The sequence below is a fragment of the Eurytemora carolleeae genome, unplaced genomic scaffold (assembly GCF_000591075.1).
Source record: "Eurytemora carolleeae unplaced genomic scaffold, Eaff_2.0 scaffold624, whole genome shotgun sequence".
In the NCBI taxonomy this organism is placed as follows: Eukaryota; Metazoa; Arthropoda; class Copepoda; order Calanoida; family Temoridae; genus Eurytemora; species Eurytemora carolleeae.
This window is the reverse complement of record NW_019396553.1, coordinates 89313-103142: the sequence shown is the minus strand read 5'-3', so window position 1 is coordinate 103142 and position 13830 is coordinate 89313. Positions and strand designations below refer to the sequence as shown.

The 13830-nt window shown below is 34.9% G+C and overlaps 1 protein-coding gene across 6 annotated transcripts in view; it reads right to left on the bottom strand.

The window, feature by feature from the left end:
• Positions 1-856: 856 nt before the first annotated feature.
• LOC111705383 (opioid-binding protein/cell adhesion molecule homolog) overlaps positions 857-13830 on the bottom strand; it is a 16200-nt gene continuing 3226 nt past the window's right edge. Inside the window, exons 2-7 of one of the 6 annotated variants that reach the window (XM_023477909.1) lie at positions 7040-7133; positions 6268-6416; positions 5188-5725; positions 4871-5039; positions 4230-4407; positions 857-948 (exon numbers count right to left, since the gene is read on the bottom strand). In XM_023477909.1, the coding sequence (XP_023333677.1) occupies positions 942-948; positions 4230-4407; positions 4871-5039; positions 5188-5725; positions 6268-6416; positions 7040-7133 (1135 nt within the window). In that variant the 3' untranslated portion in view covers positions 857-941. Of the gene's footprint in view, positions 1126-2335; positions 2841-4011; positions 4408-4870; positions 5040-5187; positions 5726-6267; positions 6417-7039; positions 7134-13830 lie in introns of those variants that run through there. The other 5 variants (XM_023477907.1, XR_002765999.1, XM_023477905.1 and 2 more) reach the window with 5 other exon arrangements.

Below are 13830 nucleotides of genomic sequence, written 5' to 3'. Positions count from 1 at the left end.
TTAATGAGTACAAAACACAGTGCACAAAAAAAATCTAAAATAGTTTGAACTTAAGTTTGTTTTAGAACCTATTGCAGCTTTTAAGCAACAAAAAAAGATCTAGCAAATATTAAAAGAATTTTAAATTTCAAAATACCATTCTGCTGAAGTTTTATTTTATTAAAATGTGAATATTTTTATCCCCAGAAAACAGAACCAACCCTTAGTTTCAATAAAATTAACAATAAGGTAATAAAATAAAAAGGAACGACTTAGGAAAAAATTTAATTAATTAATGTTTAAGTGTCGCTGGAAAAATAAATCAGAAAAAGCCAATTACAAATGCACTCGCTGTGTGCTGAACAAATTAAATATTAAAATCTGAACTTATTGTGAGAAATAAAAAGTAGTTACATAAATTGACGATACAAGAAAATCACTTTACTCATAAAACGCTTCAATTAGTAAAAAATGGTAGTAAAAAAAACTGCAACATAAATTTTTTAAAGAATTGTGATTTTTTTAGATTATTACGTAAGCTTTTGTAACTTTAATGTTGGAGGTGGAGGGTTTAAAAACAATTCTTTATTTAATAGTCTTTAAAAGTCTAATGGTACTTTATAATTTAAATAATTTAAATATTTTTTTCTTAAAATATTTCCATTTATGAAAACATATTACAAATCTATTGTTTTTCAATAAGAAAGGCGTTTTATGTGATGGTGTTAACTGAATAAAGTTTTATGTGGTAGCGTTTACTACGCAAACCAATAAATCCACGTGATGTAGTTGATTTATGAGGAAGTAGACGGAAGATTCAAGTGTTTACAAACATAACAACATTTAGATACAATATTCAAAAAACATTAACAAAACAAAATATCCAATAATATACTTTATGTTAAGGTACAAAAATATAAAAAATAAATACATTTTTGATTAGTTAGGTAAATATTAGCTTTCTAAGATCTGATATCAATGTGCTGAAGAAAATTAACCATCAAATACATTTATGTGGTCAAAACTTTTGTGTGAGTTATCCTAACTTAACCAGAGCCGGAAACTTTTGAATGGTGGAAATCAGGATGAATGCTTGATCCTCTCTTTTTCTTAATATCGAGACTAACCTAATCTTGTGCTTGTATCCTGAAAAGTGTATAAAATTCAACCATTAAAAGTCGCATATATAAAGCCAATAAATTTGAAATTTTGCGCGCCATTTAAGATTATATAAAGAAACGGGAAAACCGGTTTTTGATTTTTCTCTACTATATCCAAGAAAGAACGGTTTAAGAAGAAAATCAAAAGTGTGCCCATTGGATTCTTAGATTAAGTAATCGGGATTAAGGATATCTCATTCTCAAGTGTTCAGCTCTGAAGATCCAGATCCGATCCGGATCCAACATTGATCCAACATTGATCCAACAATGATCCGGCTAAATTTCCAGCTCAAATACTGCTCTGAGAGCAAAAGCAAAGATCAGTTGACCTAATTCTGTGGGAGCACACACTTCTCCGCTTCTGCCGGAGGTTTCTGCAGTGTTTTCGAGTGCATAGGAATAAAATAATCGTTTGAATTTAAGCGTTTTATTCGACAACACAGGCTTTCAAGTTGGATTTGAAATAGTGAATCAGCCAAATATTAAGTAGAAAGGACTAAAAGACAAATAAACCCGAAAGATTTTTACCGAAAAAAGGAGTGACGTCACAAGTGTGCAGTGCGCTCACAAATTCGCTTCATTACCGGAGTGTAGTGTAAATTATGAAATAAAACGCTAACGAATAAAATTTAAAAAAAAGTGACGATCTTATATGGTGCAAGGCAACCATTGCGTCTCATCAGTGCCAAGTGGCATTCGATAAAGTACAAACTTATCTATTATTATTAACAGAGGCATGTGAAATAAGTTTTTAAGAGATTGGAACAGGAGCGAACGAAGCCAATAATAAAATTGGAAAGCTTCAAACCGTGGTTCAGGTCCCAACATCCCTCATCAAGCATCAACAAGAGAGGATCACCAAACACGGCAACTTTAGCTGTCATCTATCAACAAAGTATTGACAATTCAGCAAGATTGAAAGGTATGTGGCTAACCGACCTCTACAAGGACGCGAGTTTGAGGACATTCCTTGGTACGATACCAACACCAGAGATTGCATGGAAGGGTCGGAGAGAGAGACCTAGCGCTGCAGCAACAGATGCTATCAGAAAACAACTTGTAAGAAAACGGTTGATTTATTCTGTAAGACTGCAATAAGATAAGGATAACTGATTAATTCAGGGATTAAAAACAAACAAGTTTTGACCACACTGCACACTAGAAATCTTAAATTTCAGCCTAAATTTAAAGGAAACTTTTCATAAGTTTGGATTATTATTAAATGTTATAAATGAAATGGAACTAAAATATTTGTAAGATATGAACTTTAATGCATAATAAGGAATTGAGTACTCGCTCTCATACTAATATTTTTAAAATTCTCATATCTTTGTAACCAGAAGTCGTTATTAGAATTAAGAGTATAAAATGAGTGGGCTGTTCAATTCCTTAATACATTGTAGTTTATATTACAAAATGTAAGTGTATTTATACAAAATGTAAATGAATCCATAATTTCAGTCATAACAATATGTTTAACTCGTGCCACGGATTGTGCCGGCCACAAACTGTACGATGACATAAACTGTACAATGCACAGGGTTGGTTAACTAAATGTGAACTTTGGTTTTCCTTGTAAATTTTTACGTAAAAAGATTTGTACAAAAATATTAAGAGCCTAAGCCACTGCTATAAAAGTTAGTTGAAACAAAGTTTGGTGACATTTAAGAATCTTGAATTCTGAATTATTAGGTTGTTATCCTTTGCCAAGAGATTAGAACCAAGAATAGGAAATATTAGACATGGTTTGTTTACAATATAACTTTGTTCTAGATCTGTCCAAATACGTTACAATATAACTTTGTTCTAGATCTGTCCAAATATGTTACAATATAACTTTGTTTTAAATCTGTCCAAATACATTACAATATAACTTTGTTTTAAATCTGTCCAAATATGTTACAATATAAATTAGTTTTGGTTCTGTTCAAATATGTTACAGTATAACTTTGTTTTAGATCTGTCCAAATATGTTACAGTATAACTTTGTTCTAGATCTGTCTAAATACATTACAATAAAGCTTTGTTCTAGATCTGTCCAAATACGTTTCAATATAACTTTGTTCTAGATCTGTCCAAATATGTTACAATATAACTTTGTTTTAAATCTGTCCAAAAACGTTACAACATAACTTTGTTTTAAATCTGTCCAAATACGTTACAATATAACTATGTTCTAGATCTGTCCAAATACGTTACAATATAACTTTGTTCTAGACAAAAAAATAGAATATATATTAGAGGGGAATTTACTAGAAAAAAAGTGTATAACGGTCATTTTGTTGTACTGTTTCCATACTGCAGGTGTACTTCACATATTTGTGCTATATAACCTTTTAGGCCCTGGAGTATCATTTTATAGAAAAGTTTTCTTGAAAATTATTTGATTTCTCTATATCAAATCTCTGATAGCCTGTCATGCACACGTGTCATTTTATAGAGTTTATTTAACACCTTTAAAAAATTCGAATTTGAAATGGATAGTCTAGGGAACATACTGTATTAATGTACTCTGCTGCATATAATTTGTGAACATTTACATGATTTGTACACATTGAACTCCCTTTCAGGCTGAAAGGGATGAAAAAATTCATACCGAGAGATTGCCTAAATTCCCCTCTAATATATATTCTATTCTCTATGGTTCTAGATCTGTCCAAATACGTTAGTATAACTATGTTTTAGATCTGTCCAAATACGTTAGTATAACTATGTTCTAGATCTGTCCAAATACGTTAGTATAACTATGTTCTAGATCTCTTCCAAATACGTTAGTATAACTATGTTCTAGATCTGTCCAAATACGTTAGTATAAATATGTTCTAAATATGTCCGAATACTTCACAAAAACTTTCCTTTTCTTCTATACCACCTAACTCTTCACTAGGTGTTTGGTATATAAAAAAGAGACTAAAGACATAATTTCAAATGATCCTTAATATTTGAGTGGTATGTCCGTGCCTGTCAATTATACTCTGACAAAGGATTAAAGGGAACCTTTGTAAATCATCCCAGTCCTTTTAACCCCTAATTTATAAACTGACAAACAATAACAAGCTGACAATACAGAGTTTAAAACTGATCCCAAACCTAGCCGGGGAGAATGAAACCAGTTTCTCGGATTCAGGATTAAAACTGGTTCCTTGAGTTCCGAAGATGAATTGAGTAAAGGGACCGGCGCCGTTTTCATTGACCCCTGACACCTGGGCTTTGTACACTGTAGCTGGTTCAAGGCCGGTCAGTTTAAACTCAGCAGGCCAACTCAAACCTAGTAAAATATTATAGAACAATTTGAAAGGATTTGAAAAAACTTTGATTAAATAAACTTTTGAAATCCCCCACTGAAACAGAAAAATCTGCAAATTCAAAATATTTTCATTTTTTATATATACTTTGCTTGTCTGGTTGTCTGTCTGTCTGTTTATATCCAATAAAAGTCATAACGGCTGAACCGATCGGCCCAAATTTTGTGTAGTACCTCACATAAGTCCCCCGGGAAGGTTTAATGATGATTTAAAATTTAAAATTTTTACTCCCCAAAAAATTCAATTTGCATTAAATTTTGAAAATCCACAAATGTTCACAGTTGAAATAAGGGCGCTTCCCCCTAAAAGCTAAGTTTTTTATAATATAAGATAAAATAAGATCAAATTGTCAAGTAACAAATGAAATCCAAGTTTTAAAAGAGAAGAGACAGGGATGCGAAGTGCTATTATATGTAATAACAATACCTGTTTGAGAATCAGGTTTCAGTTCGATCTCCAGCATTTCACTACCATCCTCTTTCGAGGTTATTAATATATACTTGGATACTTGTACACCACTTGTTCCAACCCACTGGAGTAAATACTCATCATCAGACTCGGATATAGGAGCAGAGACGAATTCTATCGGTACAACCTAGATAAAATAAATTCTATTAAGATTGGAACATTTGAGATTGGGATGCTATTTGCTACTTAAATCAATTGGTAAGCTAGTAATGTTTGAAAAAATGTGACCAATTCCTTCTTTATCTTTATTTATTTGGATAAAAAATAACTCCTACCTTGTTTGAGACCACTATAGATTTAAAATCCGACCCCAGAGTGTTGGTTGCATTACAAGAATAATTCCCAAGGGAAGCCTCCTCCGGGTTCAGGTAGAGAGAGTATTTAGTCCCGATCCTGCTCATATTATACTGTAGAGAGGAGAGAGCGAACCCACCTCGGAACCAGGTTAGGCTCGGCTCCGGGTACCCAGGTACTGTGCAGGATAACTTTACTCCAAGTCCAGGACTGAAGTGTACGTAGTGATCGGAGCGGAGAATGTAGGGTTTATGTCGGACTCGGAAATGGACATTCGCCGAAGAACTCGTGACGAAGCCATTATCCGCCGTACACTGGTAAACACCAGCGGATTCCCAGGTTACATTCACAAGATTCAGATCTGGGCCGAATGAATTGATGAGAGCTCTAGGTTTGACGGATCCAGGTTTACTCCAAGATATCTCCGGAGTAGGTTCTCCGGCAGTAAGGATACAGGATAAGGTTGCGTTCTCTCCCTCGCTAGCATCAACTTCATCAACCATATTACGTATAGCAGGCCTAGATATAACAAGATCAATATTAACCTGTACGCAGTTACTTATCAATACAAATCAAATAATATCAAATTAGACATTTAGAAACGTCCTAGTTCCTCAAGTCCTTCTAGCTTCAAATGGATTGTGTTAGGCGTCCTTCTTTTCCTCCTTTGATCTAATTTTGATGATTTTAAGTTTACGATGAATGCAATGATTACTGCTAGATCCAATACGCGTATACCTAAGGAGAGAGTAAACGGTTTGCATATATTTTATTAGGACAGTTCAAAAACTTGCTTTTTTGTTAACCAAAACAAAGATAGTGAACAAGGCTTAGAAGGACCGAGTCTGAGCAGTTGCTATAAACTGAATGTTGTTAGTTTTTAATAAAGCTAGTTCTAGGACTGTCTTAATACATCACAATAGAACAAAAGCAGGAACTATTAAACCCTAATTGTGGTGGCTGGCGCCTTTAACACATAAAATAACCATCAAATATTGACTAAAACGCTTACCAATTAAAACACAATTTTTTTGTGGTACCTGACCCTGACATGATCCTACCTGGTTCTTATCTTGACACTGTGACTGATCTCCTGAGGATGAAAAGCTGAGATATGACAAGTATATTCTCCTCCATCCTCCAGTCTTGCGTCCTCCACCACCAGCCAGTTCCCTTCCTTCTCAGCCTCCAGGCTCGTCCTACCATTATCCTGAGGATAAAGGGATGGTAATTAAATGTTCGAGGCCAAAATAATACAATTTAGAGGTTAATAAAAATAAACTTCAGGACAAAATTTAAAATATTGAGACCAAAATAAAGAATCCAGACTAAAACCTGAATTTAGGGCCAAGATAAAGAATTCAAAGGTCAAGATCAAAGAATTTCAAGGCCAAAATAATAATCTATTGGTCAAGATAAGGAATTCAGAGGCTAATATTGTTTCTAGAGTATTCGGTTTAATTAAAATACTTTATATCACAGCAAATATTATATTTCTTATCAAAAGGTGACAAGTCAAGAGAATACACAGAAACCTCTTAAACCCAACTTATACACAAAATGTGTTTCAAACAGTCTTCCCCTTTACGAATAGCCGATACAAGCTAAGGATTCAAAATAAAACTATACATATAGATGCCATTTTAATTACAGTCCCCGCCCCTTAAGTAAAAGCTGTTTTTCTCTGCAATTCGGCATAGTCTTCATGCTTGGGCTTTAGGGGTTCCAGAATCCAAGTGTATTTTCCCTGATTACGAATTCGGAGTTGGTTTAACAATTCACGGATTTTCGTTTCATATTTTTGCGCAATTCTGTGTTTTTTTTTTGGTTTACCTGTGAGATGACCCTCTCTCCTACGCTGATAATAGTTTCTCCTTTCTTCCAGAGTAGAACAAACCCCTCTAGTCGGTCAACAAAACACGGAAGCCTATAATATACACCATTTATGTTTTAAGCCACAAATAAAGAGTTATTTAATTTAAATAATAGCAGTCAGACTAATTCCACAATCAGGACTTGCAAAATAACTAAACTACAGCGTAATATATCAAATCTGAGGATAGGTCCTCCGGATAACAGGGAAACAAATAGCGACTAGCATCGTGCATTTTTCTACAAAATATCCCTCCATCCCATAGCAAAGTTGTTGACCTAGATCAGTAAATTCAGTGTTTAGGAGAAGCTACTGAGTTTGTGAAGAAAATCGGGAAAATCATGACCATCTCTTTTCAAGTAGATTGATATTCTACTTAGATAAACTGCGAAAATCTTGGGATTTCCGAAGTGTGGCCCAACTTATTGGTGCTTAAACAATTTCATTCAGATTCAGATTAATTGTTTTATTATTGTTTTTATTATTGTTTTTATTATTGTTTTTATTATTGTTTTTATTATTGTTTTTATTATTGTTTTTATTATTGTTTTTATTTTTGTTTTTATTTTTGTTTTTATTTTTTTTTTATACTTTTAATTTCAGTCTTTTCCTGTCTCACTTTTTGTTCCTTTTATACTGTTTAATTTCAGTCTTTTATTTTTAATCTTTATTTTACCAGCTCTTTTTGCTCTTAATATTTGAGCTGTAGACTACTTTCTTTCGTTTAGCATTTAATATGAAGCCATAGTATTACATTTATTACTTTCAGTACGCTTAATGCGACTATTCTAATTAATATTTTTATTTTTCTTATTTTTTATTCTTATTTTCAAGTTTACTCACAGCTCTTTAGTTTCTATCCCCAGTTATTTCTTTCAACTTTTTATCAACATTTTTACCTCCCTTAAATAATTTTTTGGTTTGCTAATTGCCCTTTATTTCAGTATGGGTAGACCAAAGAAAGGCCCTCCACTAATTCGAAGTGATTACTTTACGGAAGAATCTGACCTCACAGTAGACGAACTACGCGCCATTTCTATTTCAACTTTGGCTGATATTCCTACCTTCCTTACCGCAGTTAACTGGAATGGTGGAGCTTACGCGGTCATCGCTCTTCGCCTCAGCCCGGATAATCAACGTGTCCTTTCCGGTACTTGTGCCCTGGTGGGTAACTTATTCACAGAAAAAGTTATAAACTGCAACCTTTTCTGGCAACCAGTTATAGCTACCAAACTGACCCTCAGCATCCCCTCACTCAACATCTTCAACTTCCCCGACGGGAAGCTGGTTTCAGATTACCTACCTTCCTCTGCTTTCCCACACGAGTTCAGCCATAACGATGCTGTTATCACAGAGGATGATTACCCCGCAACCGGAATCTCTTCCTTTGTTTTGAGAGCTTTTGTTTCTCCCAGCACCGACGCCTTTGTGAAGATCATTATTCTACTATACCCTTGCTCTGAGGAAACTCTTCTTTCCCTCTACCCACTCTACAAAGATCCTCGGTTCCCAGGACTTAAACTATGTAGTTTTGATTTCCCTCTTGGCCCTCCTTGCTCTGCTGGTCCTATCAGAAGACTCTGGGGGTTCCCTATTTTCCCAGCTATTATCCCTGGGTCCCCCTGGTCCGACTCGGGTACCCTGCCTTCCGGTGCTGCGCTACGCCACGCCCTGTCCTCAATACTTGGTTCAGCTGTAGCTCCCGAAGTGAAACTTAATCTACAAACCCTTAACCTGAGATGCCAAGAAATCCTTTCTAAAGGTGCTTTGGCCTTAAAGCTGAACCTACCTCCAGTCATCTGGCCTTCTTCTAACCCTGCTCCTGCTCTAGGTTGGTGTTGTTTTTTCTTTTCCTTTCTTCTTCTTTTCTTTTACTTTTTTCTTTTTTCTATGTTCTTTCTCGCTTTACCTTTCCGTACTTTCTCTCTATTCCTAGTTTTTGTGACTTAACTCTTATATGTGACTTCTTACGTCAGTCCTTCTGTCATTAACTCTTATTTTATTCGAAATGCTTTTATTTCTATTACTAGTTTTTGTGTGCCTTAGAGGTTTTATATGTCCCATAGTGGATTTATATGTCCCATAGAGAATTTTCTGTCCCACAGAGGACTTTTTTATCCCATAGAGGATCTATGTGTCCCTTAGAAGGATCATAGAGGACTTTTTATCCCATAGAGGATCTATGTGTCCCACAGAGGACCTTTTTATCCCTTAGAGGATCTATGTGTCCCATAGAGGATCTATGTGTCCCTTAGAAGGATCATAGAGAACTTTTTATCCCATAGAGGATCTATGTGTCCCACAGAGGACCTTTTTATCCCTTAGAGGATCTATGTGTCCCATAGTGGATCTTTGCGTCCCTTAGTGGACTTTTTATCCCATAGAGGATCAATATGTCCCATGTTGGATCTATGTGTCCCTGAGAGGACTTTTTTATCCTTTTCTAGAATTGTATATCCCTTAGTGGATTTTCGTGTCCCACTTAGGATTCTAGTATCCCTAGAGGAAGCTTGTGTCCCTTAATGGACTTGTGTTCCTTCTTCATTTATATATCACATTCCTTATTACTATTCACCATACTCTAGTACATTTACTTTATACAAACTTGTCGTTTTTACAGGAGCCTCCTTGTTTACTCCTACTGCTACTATCAGCTCAACTAAATACGGGCCTTCAGGGTTTTTTGATGAAACTTCTTTTCCTGGAATTGCTTTACCCCATGGTTGGAAAGCACTCCTTGCCAATACTGCAAACCACTCCCTTTGTACTAGAACTTGGTCTGTTTATAGAACCGCATCGAATCTGCTCCTCAAATGTTCCCAGGAACTTCAAATTTACATGTCCATTCCCCTGACACAGGATCATGTCCTAATTTTCACAGCTTATCTCCTAAATCGTGGACTAAAATCCTCTACTATTAGTTCTTATCTTGCTGGCCTGCGGCAACTTCACTTGTCCCAAGGGACTTCTATACCAAATATAAGATCCGACCTGGTGTCCCAAATACTCAAAGGGAAAACAAACTTAGATGCTTTGTCACCTGTTACTAAACCTAAGCGTCTTCCAGTCACCCCCTCTGTCCTAAGAATTATCAAAATAGAAATAAAGAAATGCCTAATTCCTAAATTAGACAAGCGCCTTTTTTGGTTAATTTCCACCTTAGCTTTTCATGGATCTTTTAGAATGGGCGAATTGTTATGCAAGAAATCCACTTCATTTGACCCACATGTTAACTTACTTGGCAAGGATATAAATTTGAAACACACTAAAATTAACAACTGTGACGTAAATGTTCTGTCCATCTCAGTTAAGTCTCCAAAGACGGGAAAACCTAACTCTATATCCATTGTTGATGTCTTTCCGACGAACAACGACTTGTGCCCAATTCAAGCATTCATCAAATGGTCCACTTGCTCCCCTATCATTATTGAATCCTTACCTGCTTTTCGTCTCAGCTCCGGGCTTCCCCTGACTAACAAAATGTTCAACGTCCATCTCAAAACTTGGCTTACAAAATATCTTAACTTCAATGTTGGCTACATATCAGGCCACTCCTTCAGGGCCGGCATACCTTCTGTCCTTGGCTCCCTCGGCTTTGAAGATCACGATATTAAACAAGTCGGCAGGTGGTCCAGTGCGGCCTTTCAAGTATATTTAAAACTACCCAGGACTAAACGGCTTGCTATGGCCCAGGCCATCGGTGGCCTTAATCTGTAATTACTCTCTTAGGTTTGATCTTAGCTTTCATTTTTGTTGTCTTACAGCTATGTTTGTTTTATATTTTAGTCAGACTATTTTCTTACTCTATTCATCTCTATGTTTTATATTTTCTATATTACCTTTCTAACTCTAAATTAATTTAGTGACTGAAGATGTCGCCACTGACGACAATGACTCGGACTCATCTAGTGATCTTTCGGCGATCGCACAAGATACTAACACCCTAGTAGGCAATCTCGTCAGCGAACTCGGCGATGCTGCACAAGATGCTGACACCTTGGCGATTACTCTTGCCAATGAGCTAGGTGAGCTACTCTAATCTAGTAGAGTTTATTTGATTTATTTAAATCATTTTAATTACACTAATTAACTATGTTTTACTAGGTTCTGCAGCTGCTCCTAACGGCAATATTAACGCCGACCTAAGTCAGCCAACATTTGTCAGCATCCCTGGCACATCTTCTACACATATTACTACGCTGGTTCCTGATACTCAACCCTTAACTGTGCAAAATATTCAACCTTCTATTGTCTCTAATGCAACTAAGAGCAAAAGAACAGGTATTTTTTCTTTTCTTCTATACTTCCCCTATATATTATTTCACAGTTATTATACATAATATGCAAACTGCCATTTTTTGTGGTATTTAAAAATTTTTGACAATTTTTCTATTCAATCATCACATTTTTTTTAGCCTTGCTAACTATACATGTTCACTAACAGCACTTTATACTTTATTACTTTATGCAGTTTTACTCACCATTGTTAATAATCTACATTATTCCTCCCCATACTATAATTCCTCTTCTTATCATAATCTTTTCCCCCTGTTCAGGTATGAACACGGACCCTTCTAAACGTCACAGAACCACAACCAATACCGCTACAAACCCTTCGCCATTTACAGTACCCAATAACAGCTCTTTCCAACCTTCACCCTTTGCTACTCAGAACCTTGTTAATAATGCTCCCTGCACCAACACTACCCAATCTTTCCCTCCTAAAGCTGACTCCGACAGATTCAAACCCAAGTTTACCCCAATGCCTCCAAGATCTACTTCTAATTTTAGCCTTCCCAAACAAAAAGCCAATGTTGTCCTTCACAATGGTGTTGCTATTTGTTTCAATTATAATAACGGTTCCTGCAGGAACCCAAGTTCCACAGTCGGCTGTAGAGACTCAAAAGCTGGCAAGGACTATGCTCATGTTTGCAACAAGTGGATCCAAGCCAAGAACTCTCACTGCTTTCAGAGGCATTCCAGATTCAGCAGCCACTAAGCAATTCATCCTTTCAGTTTACTTCGCTTGATATACAAGTTACTGGATATATATATGCAAATCTGTTTTGTTTGTTTTTTTCTACAAAACCAATTCTTGCTATGCTATACCTTTGTGCATCGCACCTTACTTAGTCTTTAGCATAACTTTTATATACTTTCAATAAATCTTTTCTTTACTAGCTTGTCTCCATATTTAGCTGGTTTTAACTTGGTCTTCCTTTTACATGTTCTCAATAAATCTTTTCTTTTCAGCTTTGTCTCATTATTTCGGTTTCTCACTTTATCAGGTTTACTAGATATTATCTTACACTAGTACCATTGTGAATTCTTGTTAGCCGTTACTTGCTTACTTATTAATTTCTTAGCTGATAATTAATTTCTTAGATGATAATTAATTTTATTTTTCATTTTCTTTATTTGTTAATATGATATTACTCCAATTAGTTATTCTTAAACTTCTTTAATTGGATTATTATTATTTTAGTTAGTTTACAATAGTAGTATCATTAAATTTTAATTTTTTATAAAAAATATTCAAGCATAACTGCCACTTGTTAGTTACCTATAGTCGAATTTATGACAGCTCTACAATATAACAATTCATACTAATCACTTGTTAGTTAACTACTTTATGACTAATAAGTGCTCTTTTTGACTGCAGAGCTGCCACGGTACCATTGTGAATCTTTCCTCTTCCCGTCTCATTACTTAGTATCACTTTACGACTAGTTAATTTATAAGGTTCAAATTTATAATACCTGATTAGGGAATATGGTGCTTATATTGTTTTTAGTTTTCTTACAGTTAATCTTATAGCTGTATCCACAAAGTCATTATTTTTCTGTTGTTGTTTTTCATACTAGGTTTCATATAAATAATATATACATCAACCTAGCATTTAAATTATTTGCATAGCTATTTTGTGAAATCATTCAAAAATTGTTGTTTCAAATTGTCGTCTTCTTTTATCCCCATGATACATACCATTTAACTAGTCGTTATTTTTAGGGTACATATCATTTTTCTTTAAAGCAATTTTAATAAAGCATCTATCCCATATAATATTTTTATTAATCTTTAGTATCATACAACAATTAACAAAACTTAATTATATGCATAGCTATTTTGTGTAGCCATTCAAAAATTGTTGTTGTCGTCTTCTTTTATTCCTTAGTTCTCATATCCAAAGGCAGTAATATACAGGGTGCCCCACGAAACATAACATCTAACGAGCTGTTATTTTCTTTTCGAAACAAATCTTTTCACTTTAAAGCAATATTAATCCCATATAATATTTTTATTGATCTTTAATATCATACAACTTAACAAATTATGGGACTAGACATTCCGGACTATTCACCATCGGTCAAGTTTAGTGGAGCACCCTGTATTGATCTCATAAATGCAATGTTGTCGTAATGAAATTACCATATATTAAAGACTTAGCGACTAAATATGTTGCTCTATCATAGTAAACAGATTTTAATTATGGGTTACTTCAACGCCTTAAACTAAAATAGGCGTACTTGGTCTTATTTTACCAAGCTAAATGTTGATAATCCTTTTTCATGGGTTTTCTTTGCACAGAAGACGACTTTTGTTCTCATTATTACTGTTCCGTTCCTCTTCTACGCTTAACGCGGCATTCTTTTAATAACGCGCTTTCAGCAGACAGAACATTTTACGATGATATATAAATCTATTCTCACACTTGTTTCAGCTTACTAACATGGCTTTTCACAACTCTTTT